Genomic DNA, 27251 nt, shown 5'->3' on the forward strand with positions numbered 1-27251 from the left:
AGTTTATTATGACTGACATAATATGGATGCACTAGATATTTCTAAAATGTATGGAAACCATATTCAGGAGAGAAAAGGGAAAAAGGGGGGAAGAGGAATAAATGGCTGCAGTTGGTGCCAGTTAATTTGACAATTCACTATAGTTGACGATCTTTTAACAGATCCAACCTTTCCACTCAATCCACCAGAATGGTGTTGTAAAATGAGAAATCCAATAATAGATACCTTTCATTACTTTGTACAGGAATTTGGTCTTCTTTGCAAGGTCCATGCTGAACTGTCAATCATATAATCTGTTTACCAACAACCAGAATTTCATTTAAATTTGTAAGTGTATTTTTTTTTTTCCCCTCATTATGTCAAACTAACATGCTCCATAGGTCTTTTTCAGTTTTACTTCACATCTGTTAAACCCATTCTCTTTGTACCATAACTCAAGGTTCAAAAACAGATGATCCAACAATCACCCATAAAAGACCCTTCCAGGAGATGTGTTTGATGAACATCACTTGTCCTCCCCAAAGAGTTCAAGGATCAGACTACTCTCCACAAAGAGTTTTCCATCACTCTGCATTTATATGTCATACCCAAGTTGTTAGTTCTCCAGAACGAAGAAACACAAGATCAAGTATCATTGTGTCACACCTGCTTTCCTATTGTCCCACAGCCATACACCACCCAGACGGTACCAGCTTGGGGCACAGCAGTGCCCAGGTGGTCTTCCCTAGGCCAAGAGCAGGTGTGCAAGAGATGGTGTACCCTTCAGTACTATAAACACTGAAACCTCCCCCTACCAATACCTCTATCCTCACTCCCATTGTGAAAAAGCCAATTTTTAAAACCATTCTCTCTTTTCTCATGTAGGGTATCTGAATCAGTAAAAATGTTTTAAAACTGAGCTCACTATGCTCACTCATAAGCATGAAAATTTAGAAAAGCATGCCAAATGGAGGCCCTGGAAAAAAAAATACATAACCTGGATTGGCTCATGCTAGGGAATGCAATCCACATTGAAACATCAACCTATATCTTTGCAATGGCACATACAGTCCTTACAAATTAAAAGATACAGGGAAGTGGAGACATGCCTCTAGCAAAGATGTCATATTTATATTTCAATCTGCAGTATACTAAACCACTTCTAATGCCTCAAGACCACACAAAAATTCAAGTCAACATTTTTAGGAAAAATGTACTCTGCACATAGCTTCTAATCCATGAAAACGGAAAATATTTATCTCTAAGTCCTACTTTTTTTTTTTTTTTTTTTTTTTTTTTTTTTTTTTTTGATACCTGGGATTGAACACAGGGGTGATTAACCACTGAGCATTGAGCCACATCCCCAGTCTTTCTTATTTTTTTATTTTGAGACAGGGTCTTATTAAGTTGCTGAGGCTGACTCTGAACTTGGCAACCTTCCTGCCTCAGCCTTTTAGGCCACTGCCACTGCACCCAGCCCTATTTCTCTTCTGAAGTACCCAGTGGAATGATTGCTGTTCTCCTGAAATGAGAGACTGTAATGCAGAAGGATGACTTACTATATGTCCCTGCACTCAGCAGAGTCCTTAGTACATGATAATGATGATTTAAAAGACGAGAGCTAATACTGATTGAGTAGCTGTTAGGTTCCAGACCCTGTGCTAACTGCTGGGTTATCAGTTAAGTCATTTAATCCTCATAAGCACCTTTTCTGTTAAATCTCCATTTTACAGATGAAAACACTAAGGTTAACTTAGGTTTACTTTCTTGCCAAAAGTCTCAAAGCAAATATGTCAAACTAAGTGGTTAATCTTCAGAGACCATGTTCTTTTCCACTCCAAAGTATCTATTTTTTTGAATGTTTGTGGGGTACTGGGGATTGAACCCAGTGGTATTCTACACTGAACTACATTCCCAGCCCCTTTCTATTTTTCATTTTGAAATATAGTCTTGCCAAGTTGCCTAGTCTGGCCTTAAACTTGTGGTTTTCCTGCCTGAGCATACCAAGTCACTGGGATTACAGGTGTGCCCCACCACACCCGGCCAAAACATATTTCTTAAATGAATAAATGAATGAATGATCTCTAGTTAGACAATTCATCCTGAAAAGGGTCTTTTGCTGCACATATGCTACTTTGGTCCCTCTTTGTACCTGTTTCAAGAGTTGTCTTGTCCAGATAGTACTGACAACACTAGTATGGCCTTCAGAGATCACTCTTTCTGTCACACCACCCCCAGCTGATAAAACAGTAAGACTCCAACCTGGACTTCCAGCCTCTGGTCTGGCTCCTCCAGGTCTGGGCAGAAGTCTGCACCCAGCACTCTGCCAGCACATGCCAGTGGAACCTGGGGGAATACGGCTGGGTTAGATGCTAGGTTTGGAGGGTGCTGAGAACAGCAAACAGTTACACTTAAGCCAGGCGGAAGCAAGGTCATCCCAACTGCAGGTCTGAAACAGACTTAATGGCCTGACCTGTTTGCCACTTGGTGTGTCGAATACATTGCAAATATCACATAACCTGCTTTATTAACTACAAGAAGGTAAATTCCAAGAAGAAAAGATCCACATAAATTTTTCCCCCTTGTATTTATATCAAGTAACACAAAGTAAGCATTTATTAAGTATGTACGGACAGGAAGAAGAAAGTTTAAGAAGGAAGAAAAGGAAAGGAAAAGACTGAAACAATCTCTACACACTGGTGACTTACTGTTTTTTCTCTCTGTGTCCAAGGTTCTTATGTGAGAATTAAGTAAAAGGCATTCTATGATGCCTAAAGTCTCTTTCTACTCTTAAAATACCTGATAAATATACTTTTCCTATTCCAGCTGTACGTTAGCACAGGCAGGCTTTTATCTATCAATATTACTTCTTAACATACTTAATATTTTAAAGTGATTAAAAACCTTGGTTTGTAAGCATATTCTAATAAAAATAACAAGTTATAATTTCATGGATGTCTCCCAAATCTAGAATTCTTTACTTAAAGCTAGGAAGATCCCCTTTTAAAATTATGCTATATATTAAAATTAGTATCATTTTTCAGTATTGCCTACTATCATTTATTTCACCTCAGAATATAAGAAAAAAAGATTTAGATTTCATCTAAACCAATATTCTGCTGTTTAAAATCATCTCTTAGGGGGCTGGGATAGAGCACTTGCCTAGCAAGTAAAAGGACTTGAGTTCAATTCCCAGCATTGCAAATAAAATGAAATTTTTTCTCTAGTTTCTACTTGTTATTTACAAATATATACAACCTTGAATAATCATATATTGACCTATATGTACCAGAATCTCCTATATCAATTAAGCCTCATCTCACCTTTGTCCTCCTTCCCTATCAAAGCACTCCTTTGGTGTTTGGTTTGTTTAATTCCAATTAAGATCATCTTTGTTGATCAATTTTCTTTGTTCAGAGATCAGTTTTTCAGCCAAGTTTTGCTGCCTTCAATGTTTTCCTCCCTTTTTTGACTCAAATCTGTTCACTTCTTAAAACAAATAATTTTCAAAAACTTCCACTTTGTACCAGTGAATACCACTAATAAAAAAGGCTCACAGTCAACTCTATAAACCTTTTTAGAGTTAACGCTCTCCTTCCTTTAAAGTCTGTCATTCTGTCTCTGTCCATAAAGTAAAAGGGACACAATATTATCTTTCTTTACAGTTAATAATCACTCTACCCCTAAGTTCCACCAGTGGAGTCCCACGTGCCAGGCACCACATGGGCATCTCACAGACGAACCACTTTCCCCCTCAGTAATTGTATAGATATGACATTTCCATATTACATGCAAAAACTGAGGCTTGGAGTACATAAGTACCTCAGAGTAACAGGCAATTAAGTTGCAAAGCTCAGATTTGAATTTAAGAATGAGAAGAAATGAAAATTAAGAATAAAAATAATTTTTAAAATCACGTAATTACATTTAGTGGCATCTATTGTAGTGGCATTTGTAGATGTTTCATATGAATGACATGACAAAAAAGATACAGGATACAAAGCAGGTGTTAACAGAAATCAAGACCTGCTACTTGCTCTTTGATGTTAGACAATGTAAGCAAAGTAAAAGGGAATTTATCCTCTAAATTGAGGAATGAGGGAGAAATTGGACATAAAGGAGAGTAGAGACATTTGGAATGTGTGTTGTGTCACACATGGAAATACTGCTGATTCCACCCCCTGGTTGACATATGGAGGGGCACTAATGAGTTCTGCATCAATAACTCTCCCTAGGGGGCAATAGAAGGAAAGGGGAGAAAAAAATCAATCTTAGAATATTCTGCATCAAAATGAACCCCCCAAAAAAGCGTCCTATAAAACCCTGACAAATGTAACTACTTAACTGACTGAAGCAGATTTCATAGTCAGAATGTATATATTGCAAATTGTGTGTAAACAACACCTTATTTCACATACATAAAACAAAGTTCTACTTACCTTAATAGTACTTGACCATGTCATAAATACTAAGTCTCTAGTTCCTTTTTATCCTCAGTCACTGAATACACTTTATAAACACTCTCAAGAGGGAAAGAAAGTTAAACAACTACAATTACATTCAATTACAACCTCAGACTCTTAGAAATACGGTTTCTGAAAGAAAACAAAAAGGTCTGTAAATAAGATGGGGAGGAAACAGTGGCAAGCCACCAGTATGTTCCGACAATCCTAATCACAAAAGGTACTAGTGGGGAAGTGGATGATACTCTCAAACCTGGACTCCTAGAATTTCTGAACAAGGAAAAAAAAAAAAAAAATTCGTAAGGATCCAGAAAAGTGGACTCCCAAATTTTAGAGATTAGGAAACTGAGATTCAAACCAAAATGACACTGTTTACTAACAGGTTATGGTCTAAGAATACCTAACACCTCCACCACAACCAGTGTCCTCAATTATCAGACGGGGGAATTTCTAAAAAGGGAAAGAGGCAAGCCATATCTCTTTCCCAATTCATCAAAACTTACCAAAGAAAATACAAAAGATCTGAAGGCTGATAACACAATTAGTTGTGATTTGGTACAACTCATTCTGCCCTTTGATTTAGAAACCTCAGAAGTTAGCCCAGCAACCCAAAGGCAATCAAAAAATGCTAAGACAAACAGCAGACATAAATTGTCTAATTTCTTATTATTCCATTGTAAATTAAGATTTTAAAATATTGTGTACATAATCACTGTCTAGAATATAAATTTAAACTGATGGGGGGATCCATTTTAACTACTTTCCTTCATGTTAGTAGTAACTGTCTGTTTAAATGCCAAGCATTACAGTGATCTTCACAAAATGTTCACAGTGCTTAAGACTTTGGAGACTTTTTTTATTCTTTTTGCATCTTTGTATATTTTGCTTTTGGGGTAATTAAAAAAACATTTAAGTTAAAAACAAAGAAAAACACTGAACTAATCAGCCTAATATTTTGAAACATTATGCAAGGGGTTTAATTACGGGATGAAAACTGTCTCAAACTGATAAAAATCACTCCACTGTTGTGCTATGACAGGAAGAGAAAGGCCTCCAAAGGGACCTTGTGGAATCCCCAGGGCCAGCTGAAACTGAGTGCCTATCTGTACTCCTGTATATACCTCAAAGGAATCATGGTGTGTGAGAGAGCTATTTACAACTTACTTTGTGTATAATCAGCAGAAACAAAAGATATGACAACAAGCATAAAGGCCTCTCTCTCTCTCTCTCCTCTCAGGAGAATTCAGCAAGGGAGGGCCAGTGGGCATTCACTTCAGTGTCAAAAGGGCTTCCAGAAAACACAATTTCTGCAGGGCAGGGAGGAAATGTGGCAGGCTTCCTACTTACACACACACGCACACACACACACACACACACATACACACACACACACACACACAGTCTTTGTTCACTAAGATCACATATAAAAACTGTTAGCCACTAGATTTTTGAAGACAGAAAAATTGCAAATGGGAGCTACTAGAGTTTAAGACATTTAAAGGTGAATCAAAGTGGAAAATGGGTAGAATCAAAGTGGAAAATGGGTAGAAGCAAAGGGACAAAGGAGGAAAGATACAGAAATGATGTCTTAGGGGAAAAAAATACAAAGAAAGGGGCCTCCAGAGCCAGGAATGCTTCTTGTACTCATAGTCCCATCTGAAATTTAATTTTACTTTTAAATGTTAAACATTCAGGTAGGCTTTTTGCCTGATAGACACTATGAAAGTCACAGCCTAAATAAACATACTAACTTCCATGTTAGCTCAAGTCTTTTCAGTTAAGCTGGCCACCAGCCCAGATCAGTTCTGAAGTACTATGCGTGTTTTGGTGGGTTCAGTCTAGCAGTGTTGAGAGGATAAGGGAAACAATCAGAAGAACTTAGAAAAGAAAGGATACACGAAACTGGTTTTAAAGAAACAGAAAGGGGGAAAGAGATAACCAGAAAAAAGGTCCCCTTAGAGGGTTCAGGGACATGGTTAGGCACAAGAACTGTCACATTCCAAGCTGGAGGGAAGCACTAATAGAACTTCAGTCCAATTTCAGTAGTTACACAATGCCAAGCAGCAAGAGGAAAAACCACTCAGATAACACAAAGAATTCAGGAAGACCATTAAGTGAAATGGACTGGACAATAAGCTCGCCAGGGCCGTTGTGAGAAAGAACAGATAAAGAAATAAACAGATTACCCAACACTGTGGAGATGGTGGTGCAGACAACACCCACTGCTGCAAAATAAATGAATTAAAAACTGAAAAATAGGAAGGTGAGTTCAGTGGCCAGGCATGCAGCTAACTCACGATTTCCCAGTCTATGATTTTACTAGAAAACATTCCAGGGCTCAACTTTCTCTACTGTGGAACCCCAGGCTAAGACCCAATGGTCAAGTGTACAGAATCTAAAGTGAAAGAATGAAAGTCCTGCTCACAGATCAGAAAGCAATGGGTCAGGCAGAAGAGTGTATACCCATTTTTCTAATAAGGAATGGGCAGAAATACAGTTGTCATTAAGAAGCCTCAGGTGAGGCAAGGTTGTCCCAATAGCAACACGATAAGGATGGCAGACATGTCATATAGGAGAAGTACATGGGACGGGGAAGGTGCCTGAGAGAAACACCAATCCTCTCTGGGATCACCCCAGAACAATGAACTCAGGATCAGGGTGAGAAGACAGAGAAGGAAAAGATCATCAGTACATGACTCTGCTACTCAACAGGTTGATAGACAGAACCATGGCTTAGAGTGGAAGGGTGGGAAAGGGCACCCTGTTCTCCCAGCAGCTGTGCAGTGTAGGTTTACTCTCACCTGCTAGGCAGCCCATCCTCCTGAATGAGCTGCCCAAGAATAGGCCCTGGGCTCCATGACAGAAGCAATCTGCAGGCACGATTACAGGAGATTTTCATGGCCACAAACAACAACAAAAATATCTTGTTTTTATACTGTAAAATACAGAATAAAAGGTAAAAATCTCTCTTCCCTGGTGAAACCCTAAAGAGTCTAATGGACCATGAATAATGACAAAATTACATAGAATCTTTCTTCTAGAGAGCTCAAAGGGCTTTACACGTAATATTTATTAATTTCCACATCAGATGAGTGGGGAAGGGGAGAGGTTTCACTGCACTTTTTTTATTTTAAGCAAGAACACTAAGGCCTATCACTACAGTCTTCTTCCATATTTAAAAAAATGGATAGGTGGAACTGAGACAAATTCTCTCAAATAAACACTAGTATTTACTAGAAAAATTCCTATCATTTGACAGAATTGAACTTATTTCCCACAATTCTAGTTGTACCTGGGTTTCAGCACCAAAGAAAATGAAAATAAAAGCATTTTCACCTGTGCCATGGAGAGGTTTTATATTTAAGAAAGAAAATTACAGAAATGGATTATTTTTAATTGGCTGCAATCACTCTTGCAATTCAGTATTCTGGAAATTGACCACAGCAGGTAATTACTTATTGGCATATGTTTTGGCAAGTTTGACAAAAGACATGAAATGAAACCTTTAAATATGCTTATTCATGTATGGGCTAACGTTCTGCCTTCAAGGATCAACTTCAGCCATCCTAAAGACAGGTCATATTAAAAGAGCTCTCGCTTTGGAGACAGACCTCTGTTTAAATCCTAGCTGTAATACCTAGTAAAGTTGGTCAGTTATCATCTCAGAGCCCTGTTTCCTTGTATTTATAAAATGGAAATCACTATTACAGGGTAAGCAAGGTTGAACAGATGACACATGTAAAGCACCTAATAACCAAGCATGCAGTAGTATGCAGCAAATGCTCTTTCCCACCACATCCCACAAAAGTGCACTGCAATACAGTGAGTGAGCAAAGGAATTTGGGAGAGATGGAAGAAAATTTCAAGCATCAAAGAAATAATATTAGTAATTGGGGAAACTAAAAAAATTACAGAAGAGCTGACAGAGTCTTCCTTGGGGAAAGTCAGAAGAAGCATATTTTACTCATCTGTCCCTCGGAACCAACTAAGTCCTTTACAATTAAAAAGAATGGCAACTTTCTGAGATGTCTTTCATGCAAGTAGCTTGACCTATGAATCTAAAAAGTAAGGAGCTTCTATGGAACACAAGGGAATAAAATCTAAAGAAACCTAACACATTCAAGGGTGGGGTCAGCAAACGATTGACAAGACCAATAGGTGGTCCAAAGCACTCACTTCTCAGCCCTTTAAGTGATGCTGCAGAGCATTAAAGTTTACCAGCCTGAATGAACTAGAAAACAGGGGATGGGGAGAACTTGAAAGGCAAAAGCTCTATAGATGATGACTTGGTTTTGAAAAAGATGACTTTTTAAAACTGAGGAAAGAAGAGCAGGCACCAGGGTATAAAACCCAGATCTCCCAAAATCTCATTCTATAAAAGAGAGGAAGAAAGCCAGGAAAGAAGTTTTGGGACAAAAGCCAAAATGAGAAAGCAATTTAAGGATAGCCAACTCCACATATGTACAAATATGAGATGGAAATTAAGTGGGCACAGACACTACAGCATTTAAATGAAAAGCACTTTACAACAATGCAGGTCATCTTGAACTCAGCCACGGGGTGTGCTCCACTCCCTGGCTTTCCAGAGTGGTCAAGAATAAGGTTGAATTTATTGCTAACAAGAGGAAAGAGGCTGCTTTCAAGTAAAGATCATCGAACCTCTGGATTTTTTATTTTTTTGGAGGATGACAATTTTCTAGAAAGGAGTTCACTTTGGAAGATAATACATCCATTTTATTTACTTCATCAGAGGCACAAAAATGGAACAAATCAAATGTAGTCTTTTTTTTTCCTTCATACATTTAATAATACCAAGAAGAGGATGATTGAAAAATATATGTAAAAAAGCAGAAAAGGGTTTTTTTTTTTTATCGTAAACAAAAGAAAAGGGGTTTTGAGAAACAAAATATGATAGATAGAAGAAAGTGTATCATGTTTCTGAAAACAAAAAAACAAAATGGTATCGCAAAAAAATAAAAAAATAAAAAAAAACTCAACATCACAAATTACCCCTGGATCCCTTACATTAAACTAATTATGATTTTTTAAAAAGAGTAAGCAGCTATACAAGGTTTAGGGGAAAGAGTACAATGGGCATGTACCCACTAGATTTAATGCACAATGCTTAGCTAGAGATGCAAATTCCTCAGAGTAGCCCTGGAGCCCCATGTGAAATGAGTTAAACTTACTATGAAGACTGAGCCTGAAGGAAGGCCACAGGAGGAATCCAGACTGCTCTGAACAGGAGAGTCAGGGGAGCCTTTACCATGCTGCCAAAGCTCATAATGCAGCGTGCCAAAGATCAAGGAAGCAGCATGGCTTTCTTTGCCTACAAAGCTTGAACACAGATAATGTCAAGAGAAGAAAGAAAATGGGAAAGCACACTCAGTCCTGCTGTTCCATACAGTAAAAACTTCCCCAACTTCAACATGAACCACACTGTACGAGCCACACTCAATTCCCCTTCCAAGCCTGCTGAGGATCCCAACCTACGAAGGGAAAATGCACAAAAACATACAAAGTTGATTTCCATGGGATATGCTGAACCCCATCCCAAAACACAGATCTCAACTTGGTTGAGATCTAGGGAAGAGGAAAAGTCTCACCAAACAGGTAAGGACAAATGAATGCAAGCCTCTCCCATCAATGACATTTTTGTTTTTCGAGGTTCTCAGGAAGTGTTGAGGAGATAAAGTAAAATGGGAGTTTCTTAAATTTTCCTTGGGAATCTTATAAAATAAGGTATGTTCGTCCAAACTGAATACTTTACTTCTGAAATAAAGAACCTTCAGAAGCTTTGTAGACACTTTATAAATAATAAAACACACAGTGAGGCTCTCCTTTTTGATTTGGTGTTAGTTGTCTTACATAAAGATAAAGCAACTTCTGTCACTGACTTACCTAATAAGCAGTGCTATAAAATACCATTCTCTCCACATACTCTGCTTTTAGTGATGTAATGTTTCCCCAGGTTTCCTCTGTCACCTCCCAGTGAACAAGACTCCCAAATCCCAACCCTATATGCCTTATGTGAATTTTGGTCCTATACTATCCACCTCCCACTAAATTTTCTAGTTGTCTAGTTAACATCTCTCTAAACAAGCAAAGCAAATGGGTTCACTGCCTCCTTTGCTTAGTATGGCTCTCCCCTGACTTTGCTGTCTTGTTCCTTGTTATCACTATAATCTCAGTTAACAAGGACTCAGAGCCACACATTATGATAAAAAGCCTTTTGCTTATTTCCTAAACCCAATAAATTTTGAAATTTTACTTTCCAGTTCCAAGATGTACCGCCTCCCCTTCCCCCCATACTCTCATGTCTTATAAGTACATGCTTGGACCTTTGCACTAAACCCTAAGAGATGATTCCAACTGGATCATTCTGCACTCCGACTCATGCTATATACCACCCCACCAGATATCAAACACATTCTCCCAGGTGATGTTTAGAGTTCTCCACAAATTACCAATTAAAGTTCTTTCCAGGCCCTCTGCAATCCAGCTCTAACCTGCCTTTCCAGCTTGTCCTCCTTCATGAAGAGTACTTAGCAGACAGTCTAATTAGACTATTTGATGTCTCCTGCGTACTGATATGAGCTTTCCTCATTTGACATAGTTCTCATGATGCTCTTTTTTGGAATACCCTCCCCTGCATTCTACTTTTGAAAATTTCCATATTTTCTGATAATACTTTTTCCATGAAATTCCCATTCCAAGACAGAAGGAATCTCTTCCTCCCCATTGCTCTAGGATCCTTAGGGTAACCAGCACTCTACAACCATGAACTTAAAATCTATGATTTTTCTCTCCTTAAGAGCAAGAACTAACTTTCTACCCTTTATATTCCCCCATAGCACCTGCTACACTGCTTTATACACATCAGATAGTCAACCAATATACACTAAGTAATAAATCTCTGAAAATTCATTGTGGCAGCAGAGACATAACACTACAAGTAGAGGGATTTTAACTATTTCATTATTCCACCTGATCCTCAACAAACACCCCTGGGGCAGCTAGGGGCCAATAATTCCTGCTTTATAGAAACTCAAGATGCAAAGAGGTTACTATTTATGCACAGAGCAGTCTTCTGAGAATAATTTAACCTGTAAAGGTTCAGTAACAAATTCAATGTCAATCTGTTGATCTGGGGCATATTTCTGCTGAGTCTTCTCAGAAATGGACTAGTAGGCTAGACTTTTCCCTTACTGGACTTTTCATTTGCTTTCCTTCGGGCTGTCTCTAGAACCTGGTGACATAAAGCAGTCTTCTGGAGATAGGAAAATGCACATCTCCCTCACAATGCAAGTTGAAGGGGGCTTTCCTTCCCCCATAGGTTGTCAACATGCTGACATTTATTGTTCTAAAGCCTAGAACAATAAAATATGTAATGGCTTCTACAGCCTCCTACTTTAAAATTTACTAGGCTTCATGAATAGAAGCAGGTATGAAAACCTCCTTTAATAAGCTCTTTAAAATAAGTATTGATTGCCGTATACCTGAAAAGAAACTAATCAACCCATTACGCTACCCTGAGATAGAAACACATTTCTAAGATACTATCAAGTCAACTTACAACCAACTGAGGATAAATCTCCATCCTTAATCAGTTTCTAATTTGTTTCAGTGGGTAAACTGTTGCCTGCCAGCCAACTGCTACCCTGCTGCCTACTTTTGTTAATAAAGCTTTACTGAAATACAAACCTATTCCTTTACATATGTAACTTTTTGGATCAACAAAGTAGAATAGTTACTACAGAAATCATACACTTTTCTAACTTCTTTACCACATGGCCCTTCACACAAAGGGCTTGTCAACCTACTTTAACCTATGCAAAATCAGGCCTCTTTCCCCAGCAATAACACTTCCAAGAAACCACCTTCAGGAAACAAGCATTCAAGCGCAAGCAAGAATGTTCATATTGAAACAACACCTTTAAGAAAAAAAAAAAAAATACACAAACCAACAGTGCATTAAATAAATTATGATCAATGGCACAGTAAGAATTCATTAAAATTATTTATTCTTTCATTTCTTTTTATTGTGTGTGTGTGTGTGTGCTAGGGATTGAATCCAGGGCCTGCACATGCTAAGCAAGAGCTCTACCACTGAGCTACACCCAGTCCCTATGATGGATATCTATATTCGTAGACATGGAAAGATTCCTATGATATAGTTGAGTTAAAAATTAAGCCACATATAAATATAGTAAAATCCTTATATGTAAATATTATGTGTTGTACATTTATATGTACATGCCAACAAAGAAAGATAATTAAAAAGATGTAATAAAATTGTTCCTCAGTGGTGGCCCTAATGACAGTTTTCACTTTCTTGTTTTCTTAATCAGATCTGCACAAAATATGTGTAACCTTTCTATAAAATTTGTACAAACAAGTTTAAAACTATTAAAAATAAAAATCAGTGTGCAAAGTTTAGATTCTGCACTTCATAAAGTTCTGAGTTTTTCAGAAAGTTAAGAAGGTGTTTTGTTTACATTTTTGGTTTGGGTGGAGATTTTTTGCTTTTGTTGTTGCTGTTTGGGTTTTTTCTATTGCTTTTGTTTATAAGACTGAAAGGCTCTAAAGCTTACCAAATCCTGAACATCTAAAAACTGGTATCCCCAGTATACAAGGCAACCTAAATAATGGACAGAAAAAGTTCCTCCCTTATAAAACCACGCATGGATTAGACAGAGGGGGAGAGGTTAACAGAATAGTCCCTTGATGGGAATGTATTAATTCAATCAGTTCCTTGCTTCTGGTTTACCATAAAAAGGTTCATAAAGTACCCAAAAGCCAGGTAAGATTTTAGAATTATGCTGCTCAGTGACTGATTCTCAGTGAAGAGTAAGAAAGAAGAGATTTTCTCCACCCGCATTTTCTTCAATAGAAGTAAGCTTCTGCAAGATTGGCACAAGTTATACTTAACCAGTAATTGAAAAAGCCAAGTATGTACACTACAACAATGCAAGTATTACGAAGTTAGAGCCACAGTTGATAAGCAGATGCTGAGAGAATAGTACATAAGACTTGCAAACTACAACAGTAGCCAACAAGAGAAGGTGAAAACACAAGGCTCACCCACTCTGTGCCAGACTTCTCATAAGTCCTATTTCAAGGATGAGGTAACAGAGGTTCAGGAAGGATACACAACTTTCCCAAGGTCATATAAAGATCAGTTCAATGGAGATCAGTTCAATGGCTGATAAGTCTGGATTCTTCTGTGCTCACAATTTCTAATAAAGCACTATATAAAATTCTAACAAATTTAGCAAGTAAGAAAATTTGAAAGTCCTCATTATAAAGATGTTACAAAACTCATCGTGTCAATTAATATGTTTTACAGGCAATTTATTTAAAATAGAACTTTTTGACATTACTTTCCCAGCTGAATGAATCCATTTTTTCTGTTCTTCCTTTTTATCCATATATGATCTGTGTATATCTTTCACAGATATGCTGTAACATTATACAGCATATTATTATTGTATGCTGTAACATTATACAGCATATTGTATTATTTTCAAACTCAAGTGAAGTCTGTATATATTTGTAGGGAAAAACTACGGCTGGGGTTTTCTCAATCTCTTTTCACAGTAAAATTAATTCATTACTACAGATCAAACGAAATTTGTATACCCTGAAAACGAACATGCAAAAAGTCATACAATGGGAAAAAAAAACTAATTTTTTATAATGGTATTAACTATTACACTATTTCTTAGATATGTTCTCTTTTAAAAGTATACAGACTCACTTTTCCTGTGAATTCCACAAAATAACACCTCTAAGCAAAAGATAAGCAAACCTTTAATTCCCAGATGGAGAAACAGGTTTTGCTAGGCTTCAATTCCTAGGGTACAGGGTCATAAGACTATGGTTTTCTTGTGAGTATTTCACAGATTACAGGTATAGACATAAAAGACAGAACTCTACAGCTCTCCCCTTTCCATCCAGAGCAGCTCCGATTTTTTATCAGTTCTACATATCAGCTTCCTTGTAAAATATAACTTGAAAGGAAGAAAAAAAAAGTGTGTTCTACAACTAAGTTTTATTACTTTTTATTTTTTTAAAGTAGCCCGTGATTAAGTTACAGATGAGTGAAAAATGCAACAGCGGAAAAGAAGGGATTTGGGGTCAACTTGCTGGATAAAGATTTTAGATCTTATTTCCTCATGTATAAAAATCACAAGAGTACCTCCCCTTAGTGCCTTTGTAAGAATAAATAGTAAGAAAACATAGGTACCAGACCTGGCACACCGTACATATTAAAGTTATCTATGAACAGGCCAAAGTAAACACTAAGCCAAATATTTTTTTTAGATATTGAGATGCACTGTGTTCAAATTTGGGGTGGCTAAAAGAAACCAGATGTTTGACAAAGCAACAATACTAATTAAAAAAAGATCTATAACAATATTAATGTATTGCATGAGAACACATTTATTATTAATCCAGGGCTAAAACAATAAAAATAGCCATATTATTCTGCTCAACAAATAGTTTCTAAGTCTTTTACTATACTTAAGGCACTGTTAAGCCTTAAATGAGAATGATATATTACCCACATATACATACACATGTGCTGCGTGCTATTTTATTTGATCCTACATAGATTGTAAACATTATTAGCTTTGGTATAATCTTAATTCCATGATTATGAGTGAATTTTCACAAAACCAAGGAGAAGATAGGATCTCATAAAATCAGTTTCAATCTCTACTATAAAGAGCTAATGAGTTTAATAATATAGGAAGCCTTAATTCAAGCAAGTGATTAAAACTAATAATAAAAAAGTAAACAGGATACAAGAGAATCTGCCAACTTTTCCTCTAGTCTACCTTTAGCCATAGCAGGTATCACAGAAATAATAACCTCACTCTGATATCCATAAAGGAAAACCTGGTGAGAATTTTGCAGAGTGGTAAAAATATACACTAATGGATAACACAAGTACACAAGTATCTATTTATTTATCATACCAGGGACTGAACCAGGGCTTAACCACTGAGCCACATCCCCAGCCCTTTTATTTTTTTATTTTTTCCTATGAGACTGGAACTCACTGAGTTGCTTAGGGCCTTGCTAAACTGCTGAGGCTGGCTTTTAACTTGCAATCCTCCTGCCTCAGCCTCCCAAGCCACTAGGATTACAGCATGTACCACTGAGCCTGGCACAAGTGTCTCTCTAAAGAAGAAAAAAGTTTTGCTGATGGTCTAATACCTCCTTTCCTATATAGATATATGAAGAAATTTAAACATTTAAACTCCCCCTCAACCTCTGTTCTCCACTGTTTCTAAAAATTCAAGCTTCCCCAAGGCAAATACTAGAGAGCAAGGCACAGTGCAGCTCAAAGGAGGGGGCCACAGCTGATGGAAAGTACCAACCATGCTGCAGCTTTGTCTCATTTCATCTTCCTGGCAAATTCTCAAGTCCAGTGCCCCTTCCCCATTTTAAAATTGGAGAAAATTGGGCTGGGGATATAGTTCAGTGGTACACCACTTGCCTAGCATGTTGAAGGCCCTGGGTTCAATCTCCAGCATTGCCAAAGAAAGGTCAGGGATAAAGTGACTTAGCCAAGGTCATAAGACTCATGCATGGCAGCATAAGCATCCCCAACTCAGAACCACAGGACCAATCTTAACTACCTATAAAGCTCCCAATGCCAAACACTAGTGCCCAGCAAAAGAGGAACAGAAAAATGCTAAAATAGAAGTGATTTTTTTTTTTTTTAAAGCAAATCTTACTTTTAGGTGGGGAAGTCCTGAGTCAGCTGAAACTTTCTCAATAGGGAGATGTGATGTTGTAGTAATTCTATTCTTTCCCTACTGTTATGAAAGGAAACTTAATAAATCAAATTGGAAAGGGTTGAACACAGTAACATCCTTTTTATAATTAAAAAAAACTTCTATGATCAGATACCCGACTGTTATTTTTTGAGAGTTGAAATAAATATGACAGATTTTTTTTCTTAATTTGTCACTTTAGTTTTTCTACTACTTGGGAAAAAGAATCAACTTTGAAGTTGTTTGTAAGCAAAATGAGGAGGAGGAGAAGAAAAAAGTTCCATCACAAAGTAATATTCTAAATATTACATTTTTAAATTCATGACTAAAATTTAACCAAAAGAAAACTCCCATCAGCACATCACTAGATCCAACGGAATAAAAAGAAATAATTCTACAAGTAGTTTTGAATGTAAGGAAAAAATATCTAGTGAATTCACCTAAAATTTTAAGTGTCGAGTTCACATATAAATCTTGATTTTGCTGTAAAGTTGACTGCTTGTTGGTTTAAGACCTCCCATAAACAAAGTCAATAACTGTTTAAAAAGAAAAAAAAAAAAAAAAAAAACACCACACAAACACCACTAATCAGATTAAACTCGGGAGGTCTATCTTAACAAAATCATCATTTTAGAGAAATGCATAAATCACATACTTAAAACTCTATATAAATAGGGCAACAGACCCACTCACAGTTTGTACTATACTCTTGACTTAAATGTCATGTAACTTTAAAATGATAACTTATCAACAGAAAACTATTTTAGTTTAGCAGTTCTCCAAGTTTTTGCTCATAAGTATCTGGCAGTTATCAAAGTATGTGTGTGTGTTATTAAAGAGAAAATAACACCTCACAAAACCACAAAAATAAAGTGTTAAGATTTGAGAACACAGACTAATAGGCAATTTGAAACTAAATTCAAACTATTATAATATCTTTTTTTAGGTAAACCTAAGAGAATACATGGTTTTATTCACTGGGAAAAAAAAAAAAAAGATAATATTTTAAAAAGGCAGAATGCATAATCTGTTATAAATTAACTTGAGTCAGATCAAATCATGAAACAATCCAGAGTGTTATATGCAACACGCACAATTACAACTAAAGTCAAAATCCTATAAGCCTTCAGTAACTGTAGGCCTGAAACAACTGGAATAGTGAATGAGATGGCTGGGCTTCCTCTGGAGGGACTGGGGTGGGGGCAATCTGAAAATGGTTGTATCTGGGGAAAAAAAAAAAAAAAAAAAAAAAAAAACTACAAAGCCTGAAAACATCCTAAAAACCTGAGGATGCTCATGTGGTTTCACAACAAAGTCCCTCTATAAGATCCTAGGCCCAGATGACTTGCATCTTTAAACCACCTCATTTCCAGAATTCCTGATTTTAAATCACACTGGAAACCTTTGGCTGCAATTGAATTAGAATGGCGGTTTAGCCTTTCTAAATGCCAAGGAGGGGAGGGGAGGACCCAAAAAACAAAAAAGCACCATACTTAAAAAGTTTTAAATTCGGACCTTCTGCATTCCAAAATCGGATCCCTCTAATATAAACCGTTATTTTAGAGAAATGGTTTAAAAAAAAAAAAAAAAACGAGCCAGTGAAAAGGAATGAGGGAGTAGTAATGGTAACATACAGTACCATGAGCTGCAGCAGCCTCCCCGTCAGTAGTGCAAGGTTAACAGATCAGTCCTGGCCTTCAGGCAGACAGCAAAACACAGCCGGGGAAGGGGGGACAGGGATGGAGCAGGGAGGGGGCCCTCGCTCGGGCAGTTTACACAAGAAGGCAACTCAGCTCCTTTCTGGCGCATTCCTCCTCTCTATCTCCCAACCTCTTTGCGTGTGTCTTGTCATATTTTCTTCAGCTGTTAATTGTCCGGATTGGAGGACTTTAAACAGCCACAGTTTAGGAAAAAGCGAAACCCTTCTAAGTGACCATCACAGCAAATCAGCTTCATGCTGGTGGGTAAAATTTTCCAAGGGAAGTGTTCTTCTGATAGTTCCTGAGTCTCTAAGTCACCCCCACCCCCACCCGCCGCCACACACACTCCCCTGGAGGGCTAAATGCACTGTGGCAATAAAACATTCATGCGACTTGGAATTTTAACACAATGCCATTTCCCTAGTTTAACCTGAAAGGAATGCACTAGTCACAACAGACTACATCATCCTGCCATTAAACCCTGCCAAGGAACCGCTTTTTGGCTGTGCTGGGCCAGCTTTGACGGGAAAGGAGTACACAGACCCACACACTGAGCACAGAGGGGCCACCTCTGCTTCCTCAGCCTTATCCAGCAACACCCTGCTCTTGAACATGACCTCTGACCCCTCGCATTGTGACCAGCTTGTGAGGCATGTGTCACCCTGGAACTTCTGCACAACCACACACTGCGCAGGCCATTTGCTGCTCCCTCTCAAACAAGCATTTGGGCAGATGCCAAAGTTCCCTCTTATTATTACTGCTACTATTCAGTCTTATGTTTAAGGGCAGAGTTGTATAAGGATGTGGTTCCACGCCCCCCCCCCCCCCCGCCTTTGTTTTGGACCTCTTAAAAAATAAACTTTACATTTGCATTCAAAACTAAGTTATGATTATGGACAAAACAGTTTGCTTTCAGAACTACTTACAAAGATGCCAGTTCTTTCACGATTACAAGACATTTAATTCAAACTTACAAAATACAAAACAGAAATAATTCTGATATCTACTGAGAACTTCAGAGAAAAATTTAAAGGTAATAAATTCCAAAACAGGTACAGTTAACCATTTCATATGAATAAAGTAGTATCCCAAAACAAAGCAACAATATTAAATTTTTAAAAACTGAATTATTGGTTTTATTACTTGTACACAGTTCTGCCTTCCAAGTAACAAATGACAAACTAAGAAATAAACACGTGTAAACCTAATGAAAAATTACAATCACGTTAAATGGCCTAGGGATGTGGCTCAGTGGTAAAATGTTTGCCTAGTTATTCAAGAAGCCCTGAATTTGATCCCCAGTACTGCAAAAAATAAAAACAGAACCATATCCTGCAATGTTCTTAAATTCAAATCTACTCTGATACCAATGTGGTCCTTTATATCCAATCAGAATAGTACTGATTTTTTAACCTACCAGAAGTCATAATTTTGCACCACCTAAGCATCCCTTTTTGTGTTACCCTCAACTTCTCTCCGACTACTAGAATCCACCTTCCAGATTTCTTTTTCCTTTTCTGATCATTCAGTATTATTTTCATGTGAAGCACTTTCACTTTCAACCTTATCCTATTATTTTGTCCCTTCTATTGTAGTTACAAGCAGTCCTAGAAGGCAGCAAGTCTCTCCTTCCTGCTCTGACCCTGAACTATAGCCAGGTGAGCTGTGATTATTCCGGCAGAAGGTGGGTGTTCCAGCTTTATCTCCTGGAGTGAGGTCATGTCCCCATGCAGCAACAAATGAACAACATTTTAGTTCATCTAGAAGAATACCCCAAAATACAATATGACACGATCTCAATGCAACTTAACATGCACACATAATATAAAACCAAACTGTCGTCTTTAGAGCAATTTTTATGTCCTTAGTAGCTGGAATTTGTCTTAAGCTCTAGTTAAAAGATTTTTTTTTTCTTTTTCCTTCCTTTAAGCAGACATTATCATGCTTTGAAAAGACACTCTAATCCCTTCATCTCAGCCAAGCCATACTAACTCTAAAAAGGAGAACAGCAATTAATTTTTTACAAAATAAATTGTATTTGTTTTGGAAGAACCTACCCAACACACAAATATTATCAAAACCTATGTAAAATATTTCCATTTCAAAATATAAATGCCAAAATCAAACTGTCATTCTAATCTATATGAAACAAATACAGATCTGATTTGTTCAAGTGATCTGCTTCATTATCAATGTATATATTCAAATTCATTTTTTGTGTTATTGGTGGAAGACCTACTAAAATTGAAGACAGAACCACTTGAAGTCATGAGATTAAAATTACAGAAGATAATGCCTAAATTCAAAAGGTAACACCATTCTTTTGCTTATGTCAAATTAATCAACACAGTGATCCCAAAGTGTCTGGGACCAAAATCCAAAGAAACAAATGAGTATGGGTCTGTGAACTCTTACATGCAGGGGTCAGTCAGCAACCTTCTCAATAGCAATACATGTCCTCTGAAGAGCTCTGGAATATGGGACACATCACTAAAATCAGAGATATTTGAGACAGTTTTATTATCTAAGTATTTACTGCTACACAATATTGATGCACCACATATTAATAAGGAAACCATTCCATGTAAAAAACACAACAATGAAAAGTACTCCATATAAACTGTACCACTATAAACAAGTGGAATCAGAATACAGAAACAACTAAAGAAGAAAAGTCCTATGAATATGTTCACTGAAATTCAAAAAGCTGCAAAAAATCTAAAGTTTTGCAGAAATACCAACTTGATTTGCTGAGTACATGAGAGGAGAACACATGGGTGATAGTCACTGGAGATTTCCATTTTCCTTGAACCAAAAGGAAACTCTACTATGTCAAATGACACTTAGAAATACAGGTTTAAAAGTTCTGTAAATTTCCTTCTAATTTCTAGATAGCAAAGTAAGTGAGATTTTTCTCACCAACTTCTATTCAGAAAGCACACACAGATGGAAGCACACATTAATTTTCTCTTTTGGAGACTTCTAAAGCCATGGGATTGGCTAAATCAACTACACACATCACAGAGTTAACAGACTTCAACACCAAGTGAAGGAAAACTTCCGAGAAAAGAAAGGAAGATAAAGTAAAGAGACGAGTAAGGGACCACAGTGAAAGAAAGGCAAGTGACAGGAGGGGTGGGGCAAGGACCCCTAAGGAGAAGGCAGAGAGGAGTGAAACAGAGCAGGACAGAAAGTTAGGAGGGAAAAGGAGAGAGAGAGAAAGGAAGACTGAAGGGGGGAAAAAGGAATGGCAGAGGGAAAGAGGAGGAATCAGAGCCCCACAACACAACAGTGGATCAGGCAGCTGGCCGGAGATGCTAATTCAGCGCTTTAACAAATCAATGCCACTTGAAAAGTACAATGCGAGCCCTCACTGGGTAGATGTCAGGGGACTGAGAAAATGCATTCTCAAGTATTTCACATTAAGAGGGAATAATGTGTTAATTTATAACTCTTCACCCTATACACTTGGATTATCTATCTGTGTCAGCGATTTGACTTCTTAAATTTATCAAAAACGCACGCAAAGGGAGACAGCTCCAGCTTCACCATTGGGAGATGGAGGTTTAGGAAAAGCCTGTCTGAGTAGCACTGCGGCTCTTCTGCCTCCTATTTGGGCTGAAGTCCTGGTGGGGGTGGCAGGGAGAAGGGAGTGTCTGAAGGAAGATCAAGGGAGGAGGGGGACCCTGGTCCAGTCACTAAAGCAACCAAGGAAAGGGCTCTCTGGGCCTGTGGTTGATTGCATTAGGTACCATCAGTCAAAAGTGACACAGAAGAGAGGAATAACTTGAATCAGCAACCTGAGCTGCCATCATCAGAATTTACTTTACGGAAACTTACTTAAGTCTCTCAGCACACCCAGCGGAAGAGAAGCTGCTGACAATCCGGATTGTAATTAAACAGTCCTCTCTCAATGCCATCAGAGTTCCACAGACAGAGCTTATCAGAATGGGAAGGGAAAGAGCGCTAAGCTCATTTTGTTTGGTTTTGAGACAGGGAGGAGAGATGTTAAAGAACTGATATCCCATCCAGGGTTCAAGAGTCTAATTAGAAGAACTCTTTCTTAAGAAAATCCTTCTTTATGAAACAATGAATTCTTGGAATAGTTTCCTAGTTATTCCTTAATGTAAATTTTAATATAATGACAGCAGTTTCTAACCTGAGGGTAAGAGAGAGACTGCTAGTAATTTTAACTGCCAGAATACATGAATTATCACACGTAAGAGTTCGAAGTATAAGTATTGTCAACATACAAAGGCAAGAGTGTTAAAACTTTGGAGTAAACAGAAGAGACTATGCTTAAGAGTATATCTTCAATGACATAAAGGGGAAAAGTGGTTCCACATTTAAAAAGAAAAATAATGACTCGATTATGAGTAACTTCTTGAGTTTTACTCTAAGATGGCTAGACTACATTTTACTTGCTACTTGTACAATTCCAACAGAAACAGACATTCTCTTATTTTGAGGACATTCATATGTAAATAAATGCTGATGAATGGAAATGAGATGCTATACATGATGGGCAACGTTCAACATTTAGTTGAAAAAAGAAAAGGCAAAGGTACCTCATTCACTGAAGCTGGAATGTCTTCCCTTCCACAACTGGACACAAAAGGAAATGAAAGACACAGATGGACCTCCATTCCACCAGCTTCTATTGGCTAAATACCATCTTAGGGAGGCACTCATGACAGAAAACAAATGTTCTTTCAGTCTTATGTTTTGCATCTTTCCTATGATATGGTATGACACAGGTCAATTTTTAAAACAAATATTGATTAGGAACTAAAATTATAAGCAAATGACCAGAAATTTTACAGCTGCTCTGAGCTGAAGCATCAAAATACCTCGAAATAGTAAAGTTATTTATGAATGTTTTATTCCTTTCAAAAATTAATGAGGAACTTCCTGGTTCAAGACCACAGAGTATACTATTTTTCATAAAATCTTAGTAGACAGAATACATATTGTGGACAGTGTGTTGGCACTGAGGCAGAATCAGATATATGTGTGCCTTTCAAGGGCCTCTGTTTATGCCCTCAGAGTAGGATTTGTCCTATTCCCAGGTTTTTTGCATGAATTACCATTCCTGTCTGTACCATCCACAATACCCCCACATGCACCATCTATTCTTATCATTATGGTACCATTAATCCCCTTCTTTCCTCCCTCTCCCCCACCACACTCACCTAAGGGGTTAAAAGACTTCAGTACATTTGTGACTTGTCAGTGACATATAATACCCGGGTCCTTCATGCAATCAACTTTTACTTGACATGTATTTGCTCATCACAGGACCCGCATTACTACTGGGAAAATGAAGAAAAACCTAAATTAACACTTGACATTCAATATGGTCAAGTCCTTAATTGGCTGGGCTTCCTGAGAAAGCAATTTTCTATTCCCCAAACTGTTCGTGTGTCATGTGTGGAGTGCAGCTCTTGGCCATCACTGCTGTCCCTCGCTCCCTCTAATGAGAGCAGATGAATTAGTGCTACGTGACACGATTTGAACAGGGCTTCCTCCTCCTCCCCTCCCCCCAATCTTTCTCCTATACCAGTGACAGCTGTGTGGCAAGAGGAGGAAAGAAAGAGAAATGCAAGAGCGAAGAATCCTATAAAGGATGATCATTTTTTTAAATGAACCTTAAATGTCTTGTTGAAACTCCAGAACAACAGGGTCATTTAATTGTGGAGGTGGGGAAGGGGGTTGTTACAAAGATCAGGGGAATTATCTGGCTATGGTTGATTTGGGTTGTATTAACATCCAGCATGTTTCTTCCATTCCTGGCTCATTGCAGTATTAGATTGCACTGGTCTAATTAAAATGGAATTTACATCCACTTAAAAAGTTTTTTAAAGGTCTGGAGAATGGGTCAACTAGAAAAAAAAATGAACAGCATGAAGTGATTATTACTCTAAGATAAATATACTTGTGGGTTAAAGAAAAAGAAAGTTCTTTCAACCAACATTTAGGTCCTGAAGAACCTACAACACAAAACTCTATCCCTATAACTTGTTCTCAAATATTCGTCATTGCCTCAACACAGGGCTAGCCATTCTATTTTGTTATTTTGTTTGGTTCCTTCTGTTGAATCACTACAACGAAAATTATTTGATCATTCTATTATTTTGGAGAGAAAGGGAATATATTTGTCTTTAGATGTACTTGTGTATCTCAATAGGTAACAACTGAATGGATGCATTAAAGGAAAGCAGGACAAATCTGCTCTGAGGTTCAAAGACACTTCAACGACAAATTAAAGGGATTTCCCAGAATCTTCACTTTCTCATTTTGCCACCTAAAGAAATAGTTTTAAATGTGTAAACAGCTTACCCAATCTGATTAGGAAAAATGGAATTAGGGGATGGAAGCGCAGGTGGCAAAGCAAACATTTGGGAAAGTAATTAGGCCCAAATACCTGCATAAGTGAAAATAACTAGAGGAAGTCACAGCACCTTACACTTGGGATCTTTTCTCATTTCAATTTAGGTTAGAGTCAAGATACCTGTATACAAGAATTATATCAAGAGTGTACTGGAGCCACCAGATTCAGTTTAAGCATGCAAATTAAAAACTATGTCGTGTATAGTTCCCCTGCCTCAAGAAACAAGAGCACTAATTGTTCCTCTATAATACTGAATATAATTTTAGTAGTGTTTCAGTAAACAAACTGTTAAATTTGAAGATATGGAAAGGGTGAGAGCCGCTTTATACTAGGAAGTTGTCCATATTTTATAAATAGGAAAAGAAATGAAGTTTTTAAGTTTTCTTCTCCTTAAAAAAGGCAAAAGCAAAATTTTAAAGTATTGTAGCACTAACAGAAGACAGACTTTAAAAAAAGGGAAACATTTTAAGCACCTTGAATTTTCAAACTTGTTTGAACAGCAGTCCTTTCAGACTATAGAAAAACTCTGAAAGATAATTTAAAAGCATTTTTACAGAAGTAAAACAACACAACAGACACACTCTGCATAGATTTCTCTCTCTTGTGGCCAAAGTACTGATATTTGAAATTTCATTAAGATCCCTTTTAAAAACACTCGAGACAGTTTGTGAATGGGCATTCTATCAGGTGTTTAAAAGAACTGAACAGATAATTCAGTATTCTGGAAAAGTCCTTCAGTCTAATACATCCAGTTAACTGCTACAGTAGCATTATCATGGCTGAGGAACAAAGGGCAGTGTATTCTGCCAATAGCTTTAGGGTGACCTTTGCAATGCTGACTAGTCCATCAGGTTCCAGTCAAGTTCCATCTCTGAGATGCAAGGAACAGACAGGGGTAGTTAACTGAGGTAGGAATTTAAAAACCAGGAGGCTCCAAAAGAGTAGACATTTCACATTCAGGAAATAGGGACTTTCTTTCCTTAAGGAGAGAAGAAATATACCAGGTGATCAGTCTATGGTCCTCTCCAAATCTTCGGCCTTCTATGGTAAGAAACATCTAAAAAATATCATAACGACATTAGCAATACTACATGTTCTTGATTTCCCCCTCAGCTACTGTTTTAATGACTCCAATGAAAACCTAACTGGGAATGGGGAGAACAGGACCAATGCTTAAGCTCTAGGAAGCTGAAAGAGGATGCTAACAAACTTTGACCAGTGCCAATTTACTTAGGGGTAGTTTCCAACCAGGGCCAACGGGATGGATCTACAGCTTTTAGAAGGGCAGCAACCGTGGGTCAAAGAAACCACTCTGTACTGAACTAAGAATCTTCAAGGGTCACCTGTAGAGAATCTGCCTATGAAAAGGTAGTTTCCTCTTCAAGAAAGTTAACTGTGACTATGGCAAAGTGACATGCTTAAACTTGATATTCTCTTGGGGATGAGCAGGCTTTGAAGCTCATAATAAACCTAAAATGGTTCTGAGGAATGTTAGGGCTTAATGTAGATGGTTGGTGCCACTGTCATGCCTGTACAGAAGTGTGTCAACTTGGAAATAACTGCATTCACAGCTCCAGGGTATTTAGAATAGAAGCCTTGCCCTTTTATTTATTTTTTTTTATTAAGAATTTCACTTTGAACCCTAAGAAGAGCTGCATTACATTTCAACTTGGTTAGCACAGCTAATGTTCAAATACTCCAGTTTAGAAAGGCCCAGAATTTGCCACCCACTTGTCTGTGTTGCCTGCACATTATACCATTCTCAAGCAGTATACACCCAGCCAAGAGAGAATGACCACTTTAAAATCGCCTGGCATGTGGAACAAAAAACCCTTCTATCAAACACAAGGCATAAATATTTTTTTTATAAAAATTAGTATCATCTCACAGGTATATTGTTTTACCCCCTGGCTTCAGTGTTCCCCTCCCCTTGTATTAAAGATATTTTATCTAATTCCCACTTGAAAAGTTTCTGAAAGTGTTAAGTCACAGCTGTGTTGATGCTGAACTTCTTGAAGGTAGTGTTCCAACATCCCTCTGACACACTGACAGATGCTTTGTTAGATGCTGCACCAGCTCTTGATTTGAAATACCTGCCTTACTAGAATCCTAGGAAGTGTTAATCTCTGGTCTTTTCTCCAGTTCAGCTCTTCTCTGCAGTCCTGGAAACAAACCAACAGCTTGTTATGTTTATAACAGAGATGGCTCCCTTCTGATTGGTTTTCGACACTGTCCGGTCGCACTGATCAAGAAGACCCTAGACAGAATGGAGGCACACCTAGGTCCCATTTGCAGATCATTTTAACAAGATGTTCTTGTTTCCTGTTCCCACGAAAATCAATAACAGGACAACCTTCAATTTGAAATTCAAACCAATTAATTACCTGTTCTGTTGAAAATGTGGATATCTGATTTGCCTAGAGAATTTCAATTATGAATAGATTATTTCCTTTAAAGAGCCCCTTCAAAAAATATAGACAGGCATTGAAAACCTCATCTTATACAATATAAATGATGTTTTCTTGAAGCAGGGATAAAATATTGGCCTTGCAAGAATTAGTATGGAGAAGTTTTCCCCTTGTGGTCCATCTCCTCCTTATGACATCATAATCAATTGCCTGGTAAATTATAGCAATCCCACAAAGATTTGGGGCCACGAATCCACTGCTTAAAAGGTGAGATAAAAAGCTTTTTATAGTTGAATTCACCTTTTCGTCTACATCAATTACTTACACAAATCATGGATTCTTTTCAGAATTCAGAAATTTTCTTCTCTTTCCCTATAATTCTAAAACCCTTACATCACCTTTATTTAAATCATTTGACTGTTTTTATTTTGCCCACACATTTAATTTTTCTTTGGATATGTGACACAAGGAAAAAAAGCTATACATCAAAATTAGTAACACCAGAAACATATTTACTAAAT

General features: G+C 37.5%; 1 protein-coding gene across 17 annotated transcripts in view; it reads right to left on the reverse strand.

Moving 5' to 3' along the window:
• The window catches only part of BNC2 (basonuclin zinc finger protein 2), a 404537-nt gene that overhangs the window by 234896 nt on the left and 142390 nt on the right, over positions 1–27251 (reverse strand). For 10 of the 17 annotated variants that reach the window (XM_079113185.1, XM_079113183.1, XM_079113181.1 and 7 more), the window contains one exon: positions 2242–2325. The exons of 2 other annotated variants lie outside the window; for them this stretch is intronic. In XM_079113185.1, the coding sequence (XP_078969311.1) occupies positions 2242–2325 (84 nt within the window). Of the gene's footprint in view, positions 1–2131; positions 2326–9631; positions 13915–17870; positions 18253–27251 lie in introns of those variants that run through there. 5 more of the 17 variants (XM_079113187.1, XM_079113186.1, XM_079113169.1 and 2 more) reach the window with 4 other exon arrangements.

This window comes from Sciurus vulgaris (genome assembly GCF_902686455.1).
Source record: "Sciurus vulgaris genome assembly, chromosome: 15".
In the NCBI taxonomy this organism is placed as follows: domain Eukaryota; kingdom Metazoa; phylum Chordata; class Mammalia; order Rodentia; family Sciuridae; genus Sciurus; species Sciurus vulgaris.